At 41.4% G+C, this 16,760-nt stretch overlaps 2 protein-coding genes across 2 annotated transcripts; one reads left to right on the top strand and one right to left on the bottom strand.

Annotated features, from left to right (window-relative positions):
• On the bottom strand, nt 1-4,615 carry gemin4 (gem (nuclear organelle) associated protein 4). The gene is made up of 3 exons (XM_072692024.1): nt 4,543-4,615; nt 4,362-4,461; nt 1-3,298 (listed from the first exon to the last, which is right to left on the bottom strand). The coding sequence occupies exons 2-3, from the start codon at nt 4,369-4,371 to the stop codon at nt 105-107; spliced, it is 3,204 nt and encodes a 1,067-aa protein (XP_072548125.1). The 5' UTR covers nt 4,372-4,461; nt 4,543-4,615; the 3' UTR covers nt 1-104.
• Nucleotides 4,616-4,738: 123 nt separating this feature from the next.
• On the top strand, nt 4,739-12,415 carry dhrs13b.2 (dehydrogenase/reductase (SDR family) member 13b.2). Its single transcript, XM_072692025.1, has 8 exons — nt 4,739-5,033; nt 6,447-6,638; nt 7,642-7,902; nt 8,067-8,396; nt 9,723-10,052; nt 10,776-10,868; nt 11,666-11,688; nt 11,879-12,415. Exons 1-8 carry the CDS (start codon nt 4,988-4,990, stop codon nt 11,885-11,887), a joined length of 1,284 nt encoding a protein of 427 aa, XP_072548126.1. The 5' UTR covers nt 4,739-4,987; the 3' UTR covers nt 11,888-12,415.
• The last annotated feature ends 4,345 nt before the right edge of the window (nt 12,416-16,760 follow it).

Here is a 16,760-nt window from a genome sequence, read left to right as displayed (position 1 = left end):
TGCTGTGTGAACAAAAGTTTATTTTGTGGGGAAAAAAGGATATAGTGCCAACCAACCCAACCCAACTGTGACTCAGTTTCATCAAACATCCCAGTTCAGACTACTCATAGCTGAGCAATTTTCTGGTGCAGAACAGCCCTTGTGTCTGTGCACTGCACATTGTCTGAAATAGTGGTGAGAAAGTGACGTGTATTAGCTCTTTGTAGGGCAGTGCTACTCTTGGGATACGCAGCCAGAACAGCCTCATAGCTGGACAGAATCTCCAGTGCACAGAGAAACAGAGGCTCCGACTGGCCAGGCATCATTACTTGCACATGCAGGACGTGACAGAACAGCTGGGTCAGTACAAACAGAACCTCCTGGCTGAGAACTCCATTGATGGCCTCAGGACTTTTGGATAAAGTCGCTGTAGACGGGAGGGGTACTTTACCCTTTACAGAGTCGATGGCCTGCCTCATGGCAGAAGCATAGAGCCGGCTTACGTGTGCCCAGCCTTGGGGGGGCAGCCAGTCCGCACAGCTGGAGCCACAGAGTAGCTGGAACAAGCGAAGGAGGAACACAGACAGACGCAAGTCGCATGCAAAAGAACGGAGGTCTAGCAACGGGAGGAAATCTACATATTCCAGGGAATATGGGACATAGAGTTTATCTGAATGCAAAAGCTCACGCAACACCTTCACCAACCGCTCCCATTCTCCAACTGTGGACCAGGGAAGGGTCTGTAGCACTGCTACCATCAGACCTTTGCTGAACATGTTAACTTCCTCTGGGTTAAGCAGGTTTAGAGACAATGAGTCCTGCATAGTTGCCTGGACATGATCTGAGATACAACAACATTCCACCCAAGCCAATAGGCCGGTACCTTGTCCGTAGTGAGGCAACACTAAGCCAGACCATTCCTGCTCAGAAAGCTCACACACAGCCATGAGGGAGCTTGGCACCTCATTTTTGAAGTGCTGTCCCCACACTTCTTTTAGGTAAAAGCGGACAGTCCAGTCAAATTCTTCCACCTTTCCATACAGCCAAGAGAGAGCTCTGGACCAGGTACTAGGAGCTAGTTCTACTTCCTTGCCAACTGCTTTTCCAAGCATGGTCAGGATGGAGACCAACAGTTCTTTGGACTCAATGGATAGCACTGTGTCTCCCTCTAATGGCTGTTCCCAACACCTACTGCAGTTGTTTAGGAGTTGAGCAAGACAGTATAGAAGAGGAAATGGGGAGCAGTTCATGATCCAAGATGTAGCGTCACCTGAGGATATATGGGTCAGGGCACACTGAAGAAGCCGAAGGCACAACTCAACGCTAGATGAGCTAGAGGTTGAAGAGGAGAAGTAAGGCAGGACAAATGCACATACAGCTTCCTCTGGTGGGACGAAGCAGAGCTTTTCTTCTGTTTGATCAATGATACTGGGTTCCATGAGAGCAGACAGGAAATGAAGGAACTGGTCTTCCTCCTGGGCTGAAGAGAACTTGTTCCACACAGTGGCATGCAGGCATCTGCACAACAAATTCTGCTCTTTGTTTCTCAGCTCCTTTGGGACTTCAGGCGAGCTCCTAAGGCCCGGCAGCTGCTGGAGAATCTGTGCAAGAAGAGTATGAGCCCCAAGGTTCACCACGGCCATGTGGCAGCATCTGCACAAAGCAGCCTCAGGGTTCTGGAAGGCAACGCGAGCCACAGCGGAGACTGCTGAGCTCAGGCTGCTTTTCGCTCCACCCTGAATGATGCTGTTAAAGGCTAGGTTGAGTTCCTTGTCATAGCCTAATGTAACAGAGCTTGGAAGAAAGCCATGCAGACCTTTCTTTGACAACTTCAGGATTTCTGAAAGGGCTGCATTTTTGTCTGGTAACAAAAGCTGGGAGAATATGTCCATGATAACGTCCTTCAGCTTTGTAGACTGCTTTACATCAGTATCGCCCTGGCTTTTGGCAATTAGAGTAGAGACCAAGGTCATTACAAGGTCTTTTTGCTGAAACACACTTTTGTTTCTTTCAAGACAGTTTAACCACTCTGTCTCATTGAAGGCCTGGCTCAGTTTGGAGGCATACAGTTTAGGAAGGTCCTGGAAGCCCTTAAGATTACTGTCAAGAATGGCCATGGCAACACTTGCTAGGTCAGTTGAGGAGCTTTCAGACACAGTAATAGATGAGGATGCAAGCAAATCTGTCAAAGCCTTTCTCAAACTATTCAATGTCTCTCCATTTCCGTCTAGACCTTCAGACATCTGCTCTAAAGTCTCAAAAACTCTGCGGATACTGTCTTTGAGACGAATTGCTAGGCCACTTGGTTCACAGGAGGGCATTGTCAGTAACCCCTTGGCTTCCCATGAGCATATTAATCCAAGTATGACCTGCATGGCTTGCAAAATGGTCATTCCACTTGGCTTGTTCTGAGCAGGAGTGAGTGTGGCAGCAAGATCTCTCTGGGCCTCAGATATGGCCTGAGTAAGTTCAACTGCCTCCAAGAGACAATTTGTCTTTCGCAGGCTCACCGAGCGGGCAATGATTTGGAGTTTAGCTTCAACTGGGAGTTCCACTGCACGATCTAACAGGTGGGAGGTATACAGCATGTCCAGGCAGTTGGAGAGAGCAAAATAACACAATTCCGGACAGGTTATACACTCCTTCATGCTGTTCAGTGTTTGGAATAGAAGAGAAAATATGCATGTGGTGGATGCAGCTGATTCTGGGTCTGGTTTGAATCGCTTTGAAGCCTGGGGCGAGCAGTCAGAGGGGCTCTGCTCAAAGCGAATGCACTGGGTGGTAAAGATTTGGTCCAGGTTGTCCAGCTCCTCCCTCCTTCCTTTCATCAGCTCCCACCACACCTCTAGCAAGAACTTCACATCCTCTTCAGTGCTGTCACTTGTGACATGTTTTGCTAGCCTCTCCAGCTCTCTCCACTGCTCAGCTGCTTGAAAGCATTGGAGCAATTCAACGTAAATGCTGAAGAAACCCATTGATTTGACCAACTCAAACATCACCGCATGGTTAATATCCGGGAGGCTATTTTGGACAGGAAATAATGGGTTTTCCTTCCATTTGACATCAACATCCTCTCCTGTCCCAACCTCCAAGATCTTGCTCCACACTATACACAGAATCCTCTTTTTCCAGTTAAGCTGGTCCTGGTTGTCTCCACACAGCTGTCCACATATCTCTGTGACTGCCTGAACGATTGGGCGCCCTACACGCTCCCAGTCCTCTTTTCTCAAAGCAGAAAGAGGTGCTGGCTGGCACAACTGATTTGCCAACAGGAATCCACCCTGCAGGACAGCAGTCTTCTCACAGCTCAGCCAAGATTCTGTAGAAATAAGACACAAGTCACTTACCCTACAATTTAGAAACACACAAGAAAAAAGCACCATTAACTGCTATTAAAACCAGTTGCCATCCTGCATTTCTTCTCTCCTCACAGTTAAAAAACATGAAATGTGGATTATAATATGGAGTACAAAACAACTATGTACTAAGCTTTTTCATGCAAAGTCAATGTTAATGTGAAAGAAACTTTCAAATGAAAATACAAACATAGTGTACTTGTAACTAACACAGGATGTTGTTTAATATAGGGGTTATTTAACGCAAATGAACATACAATATCATCAATTAATTGTGCTTTTCCTAATTCTCTCATTTCTTCTTTATCTTATTATAGTCTTTTAAACATGATTTATGTTTTAAGCATTTATTGCATTTTATGGTATATTTGTACATCACTGTATTACAGGGGGCCCACTCTTGTTTGGTTAAATACACGTGTGTGTGTGTGTGTGTGTGTGTGTGTGTATATGTATATATATATATATATATATATATATATATATATATATATATATATATACACACACATACATACATACATGTAAAGCAGAGGCTATGCTCATATCATTGCCACCTTTCAGAAATAAAAATAAGGGCCTCTGGGCCTTGATCACCACGGTCCCGACTCCTGTGGGGTGTGGCGCCCGCAGCAGTAGTATGTTTTATTTAGTGATGGTGTTTTTAGTAAAGGGGTGATCAAAAAAGCAATTAAATGCTTTATTACCAACAAACACATTATCTTATATAGTGCAGTCGATTAACTCTGAAATGAAATCTGTGTGAATTATGAAAAGAGAGCTACAGGCATGTAGTATTGTGTGTGTGTATATGTGTATATGTATATATATATATATATAGTAAATACTAAAGTCATGTAATTACTACAGGTTGAGGATGCACATCTATAAAGCATTACTTCAATACAGCATTAATTAATAATATAAGAAAACAGTGTAGGCAGCACAATATTCATCTTATTTTTAGTACCACTAACATTTGTGGGAAATAGTAAATTATTAATATTTACTGATTTGCTGTTTTACCTTGGTCCATCCTGCTCGTCTTCAGTTCCTCAGTCAGAGAAGCATGTGTTTACTCCTCAGTCAGCGCCTTCATCTGGCCAAGCGTTAAACCACGTGGTGTCTATGAAGACAAAAACACAACAGCGTTGAGAAATATCGGTGATGGTACGCGAAACAGGGTTAAACTGTGCAAAACTCGGACCTGCGATTTACTGCGAGTGTTTTATCAGCATGGGCACTGAACTGAACTTTCCCACCGAGGGCTGTTTGTAGGAGCTTCCTTGTCAACGAGTGCAGAGAAGAGAAACCTGCAGAAAGCCGCTGAGCGCTGTCTCAGCTGGCGCCCTCGCGCGGCCACACTAGCTACCGTCACTCAGCCACAGTTTCCCCAGGTTATGAAGTCTTTCTCTGGACAGTGTGGTGTAATTCATTACTGTGTATAATGTGTTCTCTGTTGGTCAGGCATTCGTGAAGCCCCGTAGGTCAGACAGGGTGGGGGTCCGGCTTGGAGTTATAGACCGTGAGCGCGCGCCTGGCCCTGTGTCAGAGCGAAACCGCCGCAGAACTGAAAGCGAAAGCAGCTCGGTTTACATGGCAGATTCTTCGCACCCGATTAAACTGGACGTCTCTAAGCGATCGTGTCTATCATGATTGTTGTGTTTGGTGGTCTTTTCCTTGCAGTGTTAGCTTCAGGTAAGCTAAAGATGATGTTGTGTTTGAAGTGTCCCATAACGACACGTCACTCCATGTTACCCTCGCGCTACTATTGTACTGCAGTGCACCTTTTACTGTGAGCTGCACAACAACATGGACGGGCTGCTTGTTTAAGGATATACTATAGTTTAGGTGGTGTGCTGTTGTGTTGGGATGTGTTGTGATTGGCTTCAGGTCTGATGTGTATGTTTAACTTTAGTAGATTTTCTGCCTGAACTTGCTTTCAGTTTTGTTTCTCCTGAAGTGGGTGACTCTGCAAACTGCAAAGTAGACCACCACACTCATGATGACCCAAAAGCACCAAGATTCCACAGCTCCACTGCTCCACAGCTCAATGCTGGGGGCTTTGGGGCAGTGGTGGCTCAGCGGTTAGAGCCCTTGAGCAAGGCCCTTTACCCTCTCTGCTCCCCGGGCGCTGGAGTTGGCTGCCCACCGCTCTGGGTGTGTGTGTACTCACTGCCCCTAGTTCACTAGTTTGTGTGTGTTCATTACCACAGATAACCCATCTGTGGTAATGCGGAGGACACATTTAGCTGTACAGTATACAGTGACAAATACATGCACCTTTACCTTTATACCCCTCAGCCCACTCCAGGCATTAGGCACAGTAGCAATAGGTTCATGTTTATCTGCTCCGGAGAGTCCTATTCTATTGCTGTATGTGGGTGTTTGGACATCTTTGTCAGAAATGGGTGCAGCAATAAGAAGCTGAAAGCATTCATTAGAACGGGTGTCCGCAAACATTTGGACATATAGTGTACATTTACAGTTTGAATTTAGCCAGAAATGGCGCACACCCACATTGAGTGGTGTCATGTTGTTAGCTGTGGGTGACTTCCTGTGGGGTAGTTTGAGGATGACAGCCTACAGTTTTAACCACAAAGGCCCGGGTTCAATCAGGCAGGTTCTACTTGCTTATCAGTTAGTCTCAGTCTAATTATATGAGGTGTGCTCCAGCATGGCTGGAAGGGAAACATGTGCTATGCTAAGTTCTTGTTTTAGAAGGTTGTCTTAATTTAGTCATTTTATTAAAACTGCATAATTTGGGTTTTGGGGAACTGTTTCAGCCACTAGCTAGGCCTTCCCCGTCACACACGGTGATAACAAGCTGGGAGGGTGAATGCTAGCACTTGATCCATAGTGAATGCTAACTGCTATTCTGTTACCAAGACCATTTATGCTGTCTTGGACCCACAAATGGCGGTGGCCTTGCTGGGGATCAATACCGCAATCACAAAACCACAAAGGCCCAAAAATTGTATTTGTATCAGCCGTGCGTGATTTATTTAAAATTTAATCAGAAAGTAGAAGTAGTATTGTGCTGTCACTTATGTAATAAGTTGTAACTGCTGTATGCTTATATCACATCTAACCATTTGTCTTGATGAACAGGCATAGGCCTGTGTGGATCTCAGTCTCTGCAGAATGTCCAGTGGCTGCCGTGTCAGTTTGTGGATGAGTCAACACACATAAATGCAGAAGGGCACAAAGAAACCCAGTATCACAATCGGAATGGGGCGCTGCAGTTTGGTTTCTCAGGAGACAGTCCTATAAACCCTGATGTTGTGACCTTTCTTGTAATAAGTAAGTATGTGGTTATTAAAAAAGCCTTTATTATACAGCCCTCAAAATAATGTAGGGAAATATGACATATGAAATATGTTTATTTTATAAAACAGAAGACATTCAAATTCGTAAATGAATTATCCTGAGTTAGTTATCGGATTATACTGAGATCATTTTAAGAATAAATATTACAATAATATTAATGTTATTAATAATGTCAAGAGATACAGGGAAAACTTAATGGCATTACCCACCTTAACCTGTAGATGGCACCAACTGACTATTATCTGCTGGATAAGATAGTCCAGCTTATTGGTCTACGCACCCTGTCTCGTGTTTTGTCTATTGTCCTTGCACTCGTGTATGTCCTACCTATTCTGCACTGGAGACCTATTCTGCACAAGCCTGGATTCGAATTATGACAGTAGAGTTGACATGAATTTAATTTAAATGAATTGGATGATTCTAATATCAGTGAACTATTTTAATGGAAATTGAGCACTATCTAGCTCAGAAATACAAAGAGGTAACTACTTTAGCCATTACATTTTTCAGAAAGCTGCAGATGCTTTTGAATAAATAAATAAAAAATAGTTTGGATATGTGTAAGTCTTCCTCTAAAACAGTCTGTTGCGTTATGGAACACATCACTACTGCAGCTCTGATGTAATATAATGATATTAGAGAGCATTGAAACACTGTATTTAAGTATTTAAGACTGTTCTATATAGTGGTTAATTACTACTAGAATAGAAAACGATCTCAGGATAAATCGTTATGGGCTTCATATTCTCATAATCTATAATTCTCATATTATTATCATATCTCAAAAACATTAATTAGAGAAAAATGACTTTGCAGGGAGGGTTTTTTTCTGTACCCATTACATAAAAGAAGCATAAATCTTTTAAGGGACTCTGTACTTTATTGTCATCACCATATTGACATATGAAACCCATATTGAGAAATCTCACTATGATATATTAAGAATGAAAGTTTTTTATTTGCTTGTTCTATACAGCTTCAAAGGTGGATATGAGGCGCTATGTGGAAGGTAGCGGGGGGGACATGCTGCAGTGTGAGATCCGTAGATATAGCACTGGAGGTATCGTCATGCGTTGGCCTGGATTAGGGGCCCAGGAGCACGACAGCTGGTTCACCTGTACTCTCAAACACACTGAGGGGCTGTTCGTCATCACCACCTTTCTCAGATACACGCCTGCGCAGAAAAGCAATCAGGAGTGGATTCAGATTGCAGACAGGGAGCTTCTGACTACCTCAGGTAAGCATGTAAGCATAGTAAGTAATGGCCATCTTGGAGCCTAATTTTGCGTGTACTTTTTTTTTTTTTGAGGTCGTCAGATGACCTTTCTCTTAGCAAGCCTTTAAGCTATGTTGTCTTTTCGTGCTGCCTCCTCTCTTACTGTGACCTCGTCTCATTAACAGCTGCCATGGTTGTACTGACGCGGACCCCTAAGGTAGTGGTGGGGTTTATGAAGGATCAGACACTGCACTGTCAGTTTGCTGTAGATCACAAGCAGGCCAACGTGACAGTGGAGTGGAGGCTTCAGCGACGTGGCGAGCGCACCAAGCTTTTCAGCTACACCAGCCGCACAGGCAAGACTGAAGGCAGTGGCGTGTCTGTCAAAGCCATCGGAGCTGGAAACGCTTCTCTAAAACTTCCACCCACCTCTCACACCAGCGAGGGCACATACATATGCTCAGTGCTCATCCCCCCTCTCTATGGCAGCCATGACATTCCGCTGAGCATCCAACGTGAGTCTTTCTAATGAGTCTCTAATATTTAAGCTAATATTAAATCACAGTGATCACAGTGCTGCAGATTGTGATTGGGTTACAATGTTAAATGTACAATGTGGGTGATTGGGGCATGTTAAAACTCAATTGTTATTTAATATACAGTATTTGAAACCCTTAATGTGATCTGCATTACTTGTAAATATTAGTTAATATTAGTTGCCTCTGATCAGCAACAAAAACCCAAAGAATATCTGTGACTGGATAGGAAGCTGACAGCACACAAAAACACAGTGATTCAGTGAGTCAGCGATTGGTTAAAGCATTGGTCATAAGCCTTATCTACAAAAGGTCAGTGTGGATGTAGGAGTACACCTGATTTTAATTACATTTTTTCAAAAAAATACTTTAAAAATACAATTTAGCAACTATTTATGATATTTAAATCACTGGACAGTTATTAAGCAAAAAAATAATTAATTAATTAAAAGGCCCGCAGAATGGGAAACTACATTTGTACAATTGAATAATGAGATTTTGATACATTGAAGTGACATAGCATAACTTTTAAACACTGTTGTCCCCTCTTTTAGAAGGAAATCCAGCATAACCAAAAACGTGACTGGAAAACAGGGCCAGTTTCAAAACCCCAAAACTGATGTGTAACAATCTTGACTTGTTATTACACCCCCAAAATTGCCACCCAACCTACTCCAAGCTGGCGAAATGTGACAGTGTCTTCAGGAGAATATGGTGTTGTTGATATTGGAGAGCAGCACATCACCTCCAGACTCTGCTAGTTATGGGAATATAGGTTGCTACATGAATTGCTTTTCCTGTGCCAGTGTCCGCAGGAGGGAGGCTCAAACCTGACACATGACGAAGCGAAACAAGGCTCTGTGTTACACTAAAAGTCAACACTAGTCAAGTTGCTTTATCTCTTCTCCAGAAAGTGTGCTTCTTCAAAAACAAACTGGGCTATCTCACATGACTACCAGTCTGAACCTAAACACACGTCAGAAGAGAAAGTAACAGCGTATTTTTTTGCAATAAGACGAATTCAAAACCTGAGCCAGGCTGCTTTGCCATCAGTAGCCGGAGTCTGAGAGCGTACAATTGGCTGTGCTTTCATTGGGTGGGTAGATGGCGCACTCTGTACCCTCATCACTCTTAAAGTGATGTTGTCTGGCACAGGGATCTGTTAGCTGGTGCAGCGGAGCTGCAGCTGTGGTATCAGTAATTTTTGAAGGATGGTAGCGATTGTTCAGGCCAACACTAGCAGAGGGGATACTTTTTCACACCCTTGGTTTTGTAATGTTACTCTTTGTTCGTCTGTTCCCACAGAGGCGCCACGTGTATCAGTGAACGTGGGCTCAGCCTTGTCTTTAACGCTGGGTAAGGATCAGAAGGTAATATGCGACACCGAGGGTTACTACCCGCTTGATGTTAATATTGAGTGGCTGAGGGAACCAGCGGGTTCCAGCTTTCTACCGGAGATACTGAAGAACGTGCTGTACTCCAGCCACCGCCACAACAAGGACGGCACATACTCCCTCTCAGCCTTCTTCATGCTGCAGCCTGGACTGGAGGAATCTGGCTATAAGTACACCTGCAGGGTACACCACCAGGCTCTGCTCACACCAATCCGCAAGAGCTTCACCCTCACTGTATCAGGTAAGACATGAGGGTAAGTCAATACTGTGCTGATTCTCACTGAAATTGCATTCAGAATATGGTGACATGAAGCTGGCTTGGATGGGCTTGAAAGGCCCAAATATAATAGATAAATATAATGTCTTTACCACTAGGTGGCAGTCCAGATAAGATAGTCCTTTATTAGTCCCGCAGTGGGGAAATTCACAGATGTACTTTCTGCACAGATGTACTTTCTGCACAGATGTACTTTCTGCAGCCAGTACATTTGGATCACTTTGATTTTGCAACTTATCATTTGCCTACTGTATTTTTACAATTCTTCTGAGCAAATATAAACCTATAGCATCTTATCATCACTGTTATGCAAAAACTTTGTATCTCCAAGGTAAAAACATTATTGTTTAAAAACATTATTCCAGGTAATTTTGGATCATTTTTATTGATCCACAGATAATAAACCTTACACACTATAAAGGACAATCGCTCACATTATGCCAAGGTAAAAAAAATGGAGATACAAGGTTTTTGCGTGACTGCGCCATTATTTTGTCATTTTCTTCATTTGTGATCTAAAACATATCTAAAGGTTCCTCAAGTTTCCATTTTTACAACTTCCTACAAATGATTTGTTTTCAGTGAGGATGCAGACCATTTGCATCATAATAAAATCTGTTCCTATACGTACTTGCCTCCTCCTGTCAATGACTGCCCTCCTAAATGTTATGTTTTTCCTCATCTCAGAACCGGACTCTGTACTGTGGTATGTCTTCAGCTTTGGATTTATACTTCTCATGATTGGACTTCTGGCCTGGCTGGTACCCCAGTATATGGCTGGTGAGATGTTAGGAATTACATATTGGCTGTTAACCGTTTTGTTGTTTTGTTAGTTTGTAAAAATATATGGGCCATGAATGTGTTTTGTACTGAAAAGGTCAAACAAGGTCAACAACGTAGTTGCTATCTTCTGAGCTAGTTAGAAGACCATAGTCTGTTTTGGTTACAGCACCAGCAACACACCTGTTTTTACTTAACCCCTTAAACAGCCTGTTGCTGGCAGGCCAAAAGGGTTCTCACTTCTATTACCAAAGAATAGTCTCACCGGTTTGTACCGAAGTCCCTGTAGTTACTGAATAATACACCATAGTGTAATAAGCCTTGATAACTATAATTATACAGGACTTCCTCAAGGAGACTATTTAAAACTCACTAGTCTAGGTTTTGTATTTACAGTTATTTGTATTTATTATAATATTACCTTATTTGTTTATTATTATTTTATTTTATTTATTATTTTTATTTTTTATTAATTGATTTTGGCAGATCTGTGTTGTATGCAGCTCTTTTAATTTCATGTACTTTTAATTGGGAACTGATTTTTCTATTAAGAATTTAAAATGCCCTTCAAAATTCAAAGTTTGGCCCATTAAAGAGCCAATCATGTTATTTCCAATGTATCCTTCAAACAGTGCTGGCAATACGTTAGCATGTATCATGTGTTTATTTAGTCACACAGTGTCAGGTTTGAAAATAAGATTGAAAAAGAAATCATCCCAAAGCTATCGCCCAAATTGATCTTATAGAGAAAATGGAATACTGCTTCACTAATAATCAATACTTTCTTTCTCTTGCAGCAAAAAAGAGATCATCAAGCAAGGTGAGGGGTACAATTTTACTAAAATTATATATATAAAAAAAACACTACCAGAAATATAATGTATGTGAATGTAAGCTGTGTGCATATTTCCATGTGCTAGTGTGTAAGTGTATGTTTAAGGTATAAGTGTGCTGCCATGTGTGTGTTGTGTGTATATAGGGTGTGTTTACATAGTGTCTCTTGTGTGCAGGCGTTCTGAGAGCATGCCAGAGGAATTATAGCTTTACTCCATGGAGACTGACAACACTATCCCTCTCTCCCCGTCCATCATCCCCTCTCCACTCCCTGCTGGATCCATGGATAAGGTGTTTCACTTTGGAGCCTCTGAAGGATATTGTGAAGCCCTCGATCTCCTGGTTTATGACTAAACTGTCTAATGGCACTGAATGGTGCCATCACAAAGTCTGAACCTAAGCCTAAACTTAACACCTAGAAGCCTGTTCCTTTAGTCCCTACAAAATGTCAAACGTTGGTCAGACGTTTAAGCTTATTAGATGTAAGTACTACAGACCGAAAAATTGCACTAGACTAATTTTAGGAATTACACTGTTTCACTTTCTCAGATGTTCCAGGTTCTCAGTCAATTGATGGACGAATAGGGTTTGTATGAAAATTGAACATATGTATATTATTCAGGTACTGTCAAATGTTGAAGGCTTTGTAATTTGTTGATGGCTATACAATTCAGTAAGAATCTTGATGAAAAATAAAAATTAATAAAATATTACCTGCTGTACTTTGACATTATTTTCATTTAAAGGGACCCTAGAATGTCACGCTGTATTTTCCTTGGATCTGACATACCAGTTCAAGTCCAATTACTGTTTGAAAAATCCAGCATAACCAAAACAGGCCAATTCCAGCCCCAGAGTGTACATATTACATACACCCATCCCATTAAACACAGTCCTAGTTAAACCTGGCAAAATAATAAAACGTGACTGCAACAGGAGAACATGGTGTTGATACTGAAGAGCAGCACATCACCTCCAGACTCTGCTAGTTATGAAAACACGGGTTACTTCAAGAACCATGTCTGTTACCACAGATGAGGAGCTTAAACTTGCCATGCGATGAAGGAAAAGCTGCAGAAGCACACAGACATTTGTGCTAGGTTAATGCTAGCTCTCCATAGAAAACGAACTGGACTACCTCAGCTTATTACCAAACTGGAGCTAAACACAAACAAGAAGGAAAATTACTGGCTTGTTTTGAACGTAAAGACTCAAGCTGACCAAATCTGGGAAAGCGAGAGGACACGTTTCCCCAGGACACGCTTCCCCTCACGCTGAGAGGACACAATGAGAGGACAGCAACACTATTTGGTAAGACTCGGAAATAATACAATGTTACAACTACACTATAATAAGCAGGTTCTGCAAGCCCATTGTTGGTTTGTTTTCCTCACAAGAACCCGTATTTCTATTTTCCTCTGTACGTAGAAAAGAAGCATGTTTCATTTTAAAGCAAAATAACAGATTTTAAAGCCGCATCTGAGCCTTTTTAACCCCAACCAAACACACATACTTCCTATTTATGTTGTGCATCAAACAACAACTTAAAAATGCAATTAATTTTCTGATATTAATTTTTAAGAGCCTCTAAGATTAGTGTTTGTTTTTATATACACAGATTTGTCTGCATCGTTTCCACATAACAATGATTGTCAAGATAACTTGCCAAAAGCATTTTTTTAAATATTACTTAAACACAGGCTGTAAAATGTCATTTTTGGTTTTAATGGGATAAACATCTCACTGCCACAGTGAAAAGCATTCTGGTGCTGTTTGGATTAGTCTCTCAATTTTGGCTTATCAGGAGCTCTACTTAGATGCTTTAAAGATTGACACACATATACAACAAGGACTTAAAGAAGAAAATATTTACCAAATATCAATACCTTGCAACCATATAAAGAAAATGTTTAATCTATCAATTAAATAAGCATATGAAATAATGGAAGACATATTAGGGCAATAATTAATAAAAATAGTGAAGATGGAATAAGATTGGAATAAAAGACTTACAAAATAAAAGTACTGTTGAAAATGTAAGTGCTGTATGTGTGTTGAATGGGATGATTAGGACATAATAATGTGGTTTTCTAATTCCATCCAACACATGACACCAAAGCCCCCAGCAGGGATATTTGAGGTATTCTGAGGAACACTCACCTCTACATATGAAGAAGCTGTGCTGTGTCCCTCGACTCCCAGCTAACTACTATACTATAAACACTTCACTCAGGAATGACAGCTGTTCCTCAGAGCCACTTGGTATATTCTCTTCTTCCAACATGTCTCTGTTGGTTTCTCTTCATTTAGCCATTGATAACTATCAACACTGACGTCTATACTTTAAATACTACTGAACTGAAGATCATTCTTGCATCCTGGAGCAAATTTATTAAAAATGAATTATATTTTCAAAAGAAAGAAAGTATTTGCTGTCTGCTATGAACATTAGTCCTAAACTGTTAGTTGTCTTAGTGTTAGTTACTGTGTAGTGTGGTGCTGTTGTAGAGCCGTTGGGGATAGTTATAGGAATAAAACATTGATTTATTCAGCTTGTTTTTGGTTTTTAATTCAGTATGAAAGTGTTTCCAAGTCCACATGGTTCATATAGGCAAATTAATCATCTTTTTGACATTTTTGTAATGTCACACCAATGCATTTACATATATCCACCATTTATGCCGTAGAAAAAACATTTTTGAGTTTTCCATAGGGAGTCAAATGTGGTTCTTCTATGGCATTGGTATTTTGTAGCACTTTCTGGAGTGTCTGATAGATATTTTACACTGAAGATTAATGCTGCGTGTCATTTGAACTGGGATGTTGGAATTTCCGAGTTCCAAGTAGAAAATTTCAATTGGAAAACGCCAGCACAAGATGGATTTTCTATTCGGAAAGTTGGGAGAACCACACAAAATCCAAGATGGCTGCACCGCACACCAATGGTAATATTACCAGAAGTAATAAACAGTTTATTATAACTTCTATCCAGTTGGGTCTCATTATCATAATATCATCATCAACCAGTCATAAACACAGTGCTGTTCAATGTCTATGTGTTTAAATGTAGACTATGTATTTTCATGTGTTTGGATGCGCAAAATAACATATAATGCATTGTTATCAACTGGTGTCGCTAACAATGCTAACCTGGGACATAATAAGTGGCATTTTTTGGGTACAGTCAGTTTAAGGATGGTCAAACCAGTTGTGGTAAACTCTGAAGTTTTAGCTGACTTTTTTTTAATGTTTTGAAGCAGTGTAAATTATCGGAGCGTTGAATGGGAATGCGGTCAGGTGTGACATTGTTCCTAGCTCCAACATCCGACTTCTAAGGTAAAAATGGAACGCAGCGTTAGTTTGGACTATTCTACCCAGGAAACTATACAGGGCAGCCTATCAGAGAAGAGGTCATTTACATACAGCATGTCAGTTCATCAAAGGGGGAAATAAAGCTAGGAAAATAGTGTGGTAAAAATTAATGATGACTGTTTTTGCTACAGAAACCAATATAAAAACACCATAATTGGATACAATTCAGGAAAATTCAGTGCTATAAAGGCATTTTAAAATAAATGCATAGAAAACAAGCAAAGAACAAAAACAGGAGATCTAAATGTAATAAAAAATGAAATAATAATAATGATGGAAAACATAACGACAACAATGTTATGCACAGGACAGTTGCAGTGGAAACACTCAGACAAGACGGACTGTGGAAACGAGCATGCCTGATGGGTCAGCAATCAGAGTGGAGCAGGGTCAGTGTAGAGGCCAAGCACCGCAGCTCTGTGGAAATGACTGCCCTGGGATCATGAGGCTTAAGGCGAAATCAAAAGCGTGTGTTACGTCAACAAGGCTGCAGATGAGGAGTTGACCACCACTGGCCCTCGTCCCACCACTGCTCCTGTCAGTTTCCATTCGGTCAGATGACGTTTTTACAATCGCTCCATAACAGCTTGTTTTGTTTTGGGTAATGTGTTTTGGAAGTTAAGGACATGGAAGGGACTCTTTCAGACCAGCTCCATTTTAATCGACCCCCTTGAGTGCTGTAGTGGTGAGTATGTTAACCCAAACTGCCCCCGAGCCTCTGTAGTCTCGAGCCAGCATCTCTCTCTCTCTGCGAGAGGCCATGTGGCTCTGGCTTCATCACAGATGGAGAGTAAAAACAAACAGGCCTGGCTCACGCTGGGAGGTGGAGGGGAGTCTGTAATAAAAAAATCAAAGGGTGGTCAGGGAGAAGCTTGTTTTGTTTCCAAAGCCCGGCAGTCGGAAAGTGCATGGCTAGGAAGTGCACCTGTAATGTGCATGTTCTGGGAAAATCAATAAGGACTGCATTAGTGAATCATAATGGGCAGTTAACCGCTCTACTTGAGCAAAGCAGGAGATTTAGTATGAGATATCAGCAGTGGGAATGAGAATATGCGTAAGGAAGTAGGTCGTATTTCATTATGGTGAGTTTGGAGAGATCATAGCTGTTGGTACTTTGTTTTGGCTCTTCCATGGTGCAGGGAGCTGGAGCTGTGGTTATGTGTGTGTGTGCACAGTAAATTTGTCCTCTCCACTCTACCAGATGGTCTACTACTCTACTGCTGAAAGTATTTGCTCAGCGTTTGTGTTTCCAGACTCTATGAGAGACATATAAACTCACGAGACAGAAATCTTCCATAAAACTCTGTGCCTCATTTTTCTTTTTTACTTTTTTTTTTTTTACTTTTTCACATTCTGCTGAAGGTGCCTCCAATCCATAGTGGTCAGAATGACAAACAGATAGATAGATCTACACAGAATAACTAATTGTGCCACTGTAACCAAATGATTTCACATAACTTGGAGAAATCTAGGCCCACTCCTTTTTGCAGAACTCATTTAATTCAGCCACATTGAAGGACTTTCAAGCCAAACCCTTTTAATTTGATCCATCCAGGTGGACTTGTGTTTAGGATGGTTGTCTTGCTACCTAACCCAATTGAGCCTGAGTTTCAGATCATGGACTGATCACCGGACATTCTCCAGGCCAGGCCCTGAAGCAGCAAAGCATTCCCACACTATGAAACT

The sequence above is a fragment of the Salminus brasiliensis genome, chromosome 11, assembly GCF_030463535.1.
Source record: "Salminus brasiliensis chromosome 11, fSalBra1.hap2, whole genome shotgun sequence".
Classification (NCBI taxonomy): domain Eukaryota; kingdom Metazoa; phylum Chordata; class Actinopteri; order Characiformes; family Bryconidae; genus Salminus; species Salminus brasiliensis.
Note: the sequence above shows the minus strand (reverse complement) of the source record. Positions and strands in the feature narration are given on the sequence as shown.

Bases quoted from the DNA above. Each gene is read 5' to 3' on its own strand.
- dhrs13b.2 (XM_072692025.1), top strand. From the start codon at position 4,988: ATGATTGTTGTGTTTGGTGGTCTTTTCCTTGCAGTGTTAGCTTCAG. The intron at 6,639-7,641 runs GTAAGTATGTGG...TGTTCTATACAG, and splicing joins TGTGACCTTTCTTGTAATAA to CTTCAAAGGTGGATATGAGG. The intron at 8,397-9,722 runs GTGAGTCTTTCT...CTGTTCCCACAG, and splicing joins CATTCCGCTGAGCATCCAAC to AGGCGCCACGTGTATCAGTG.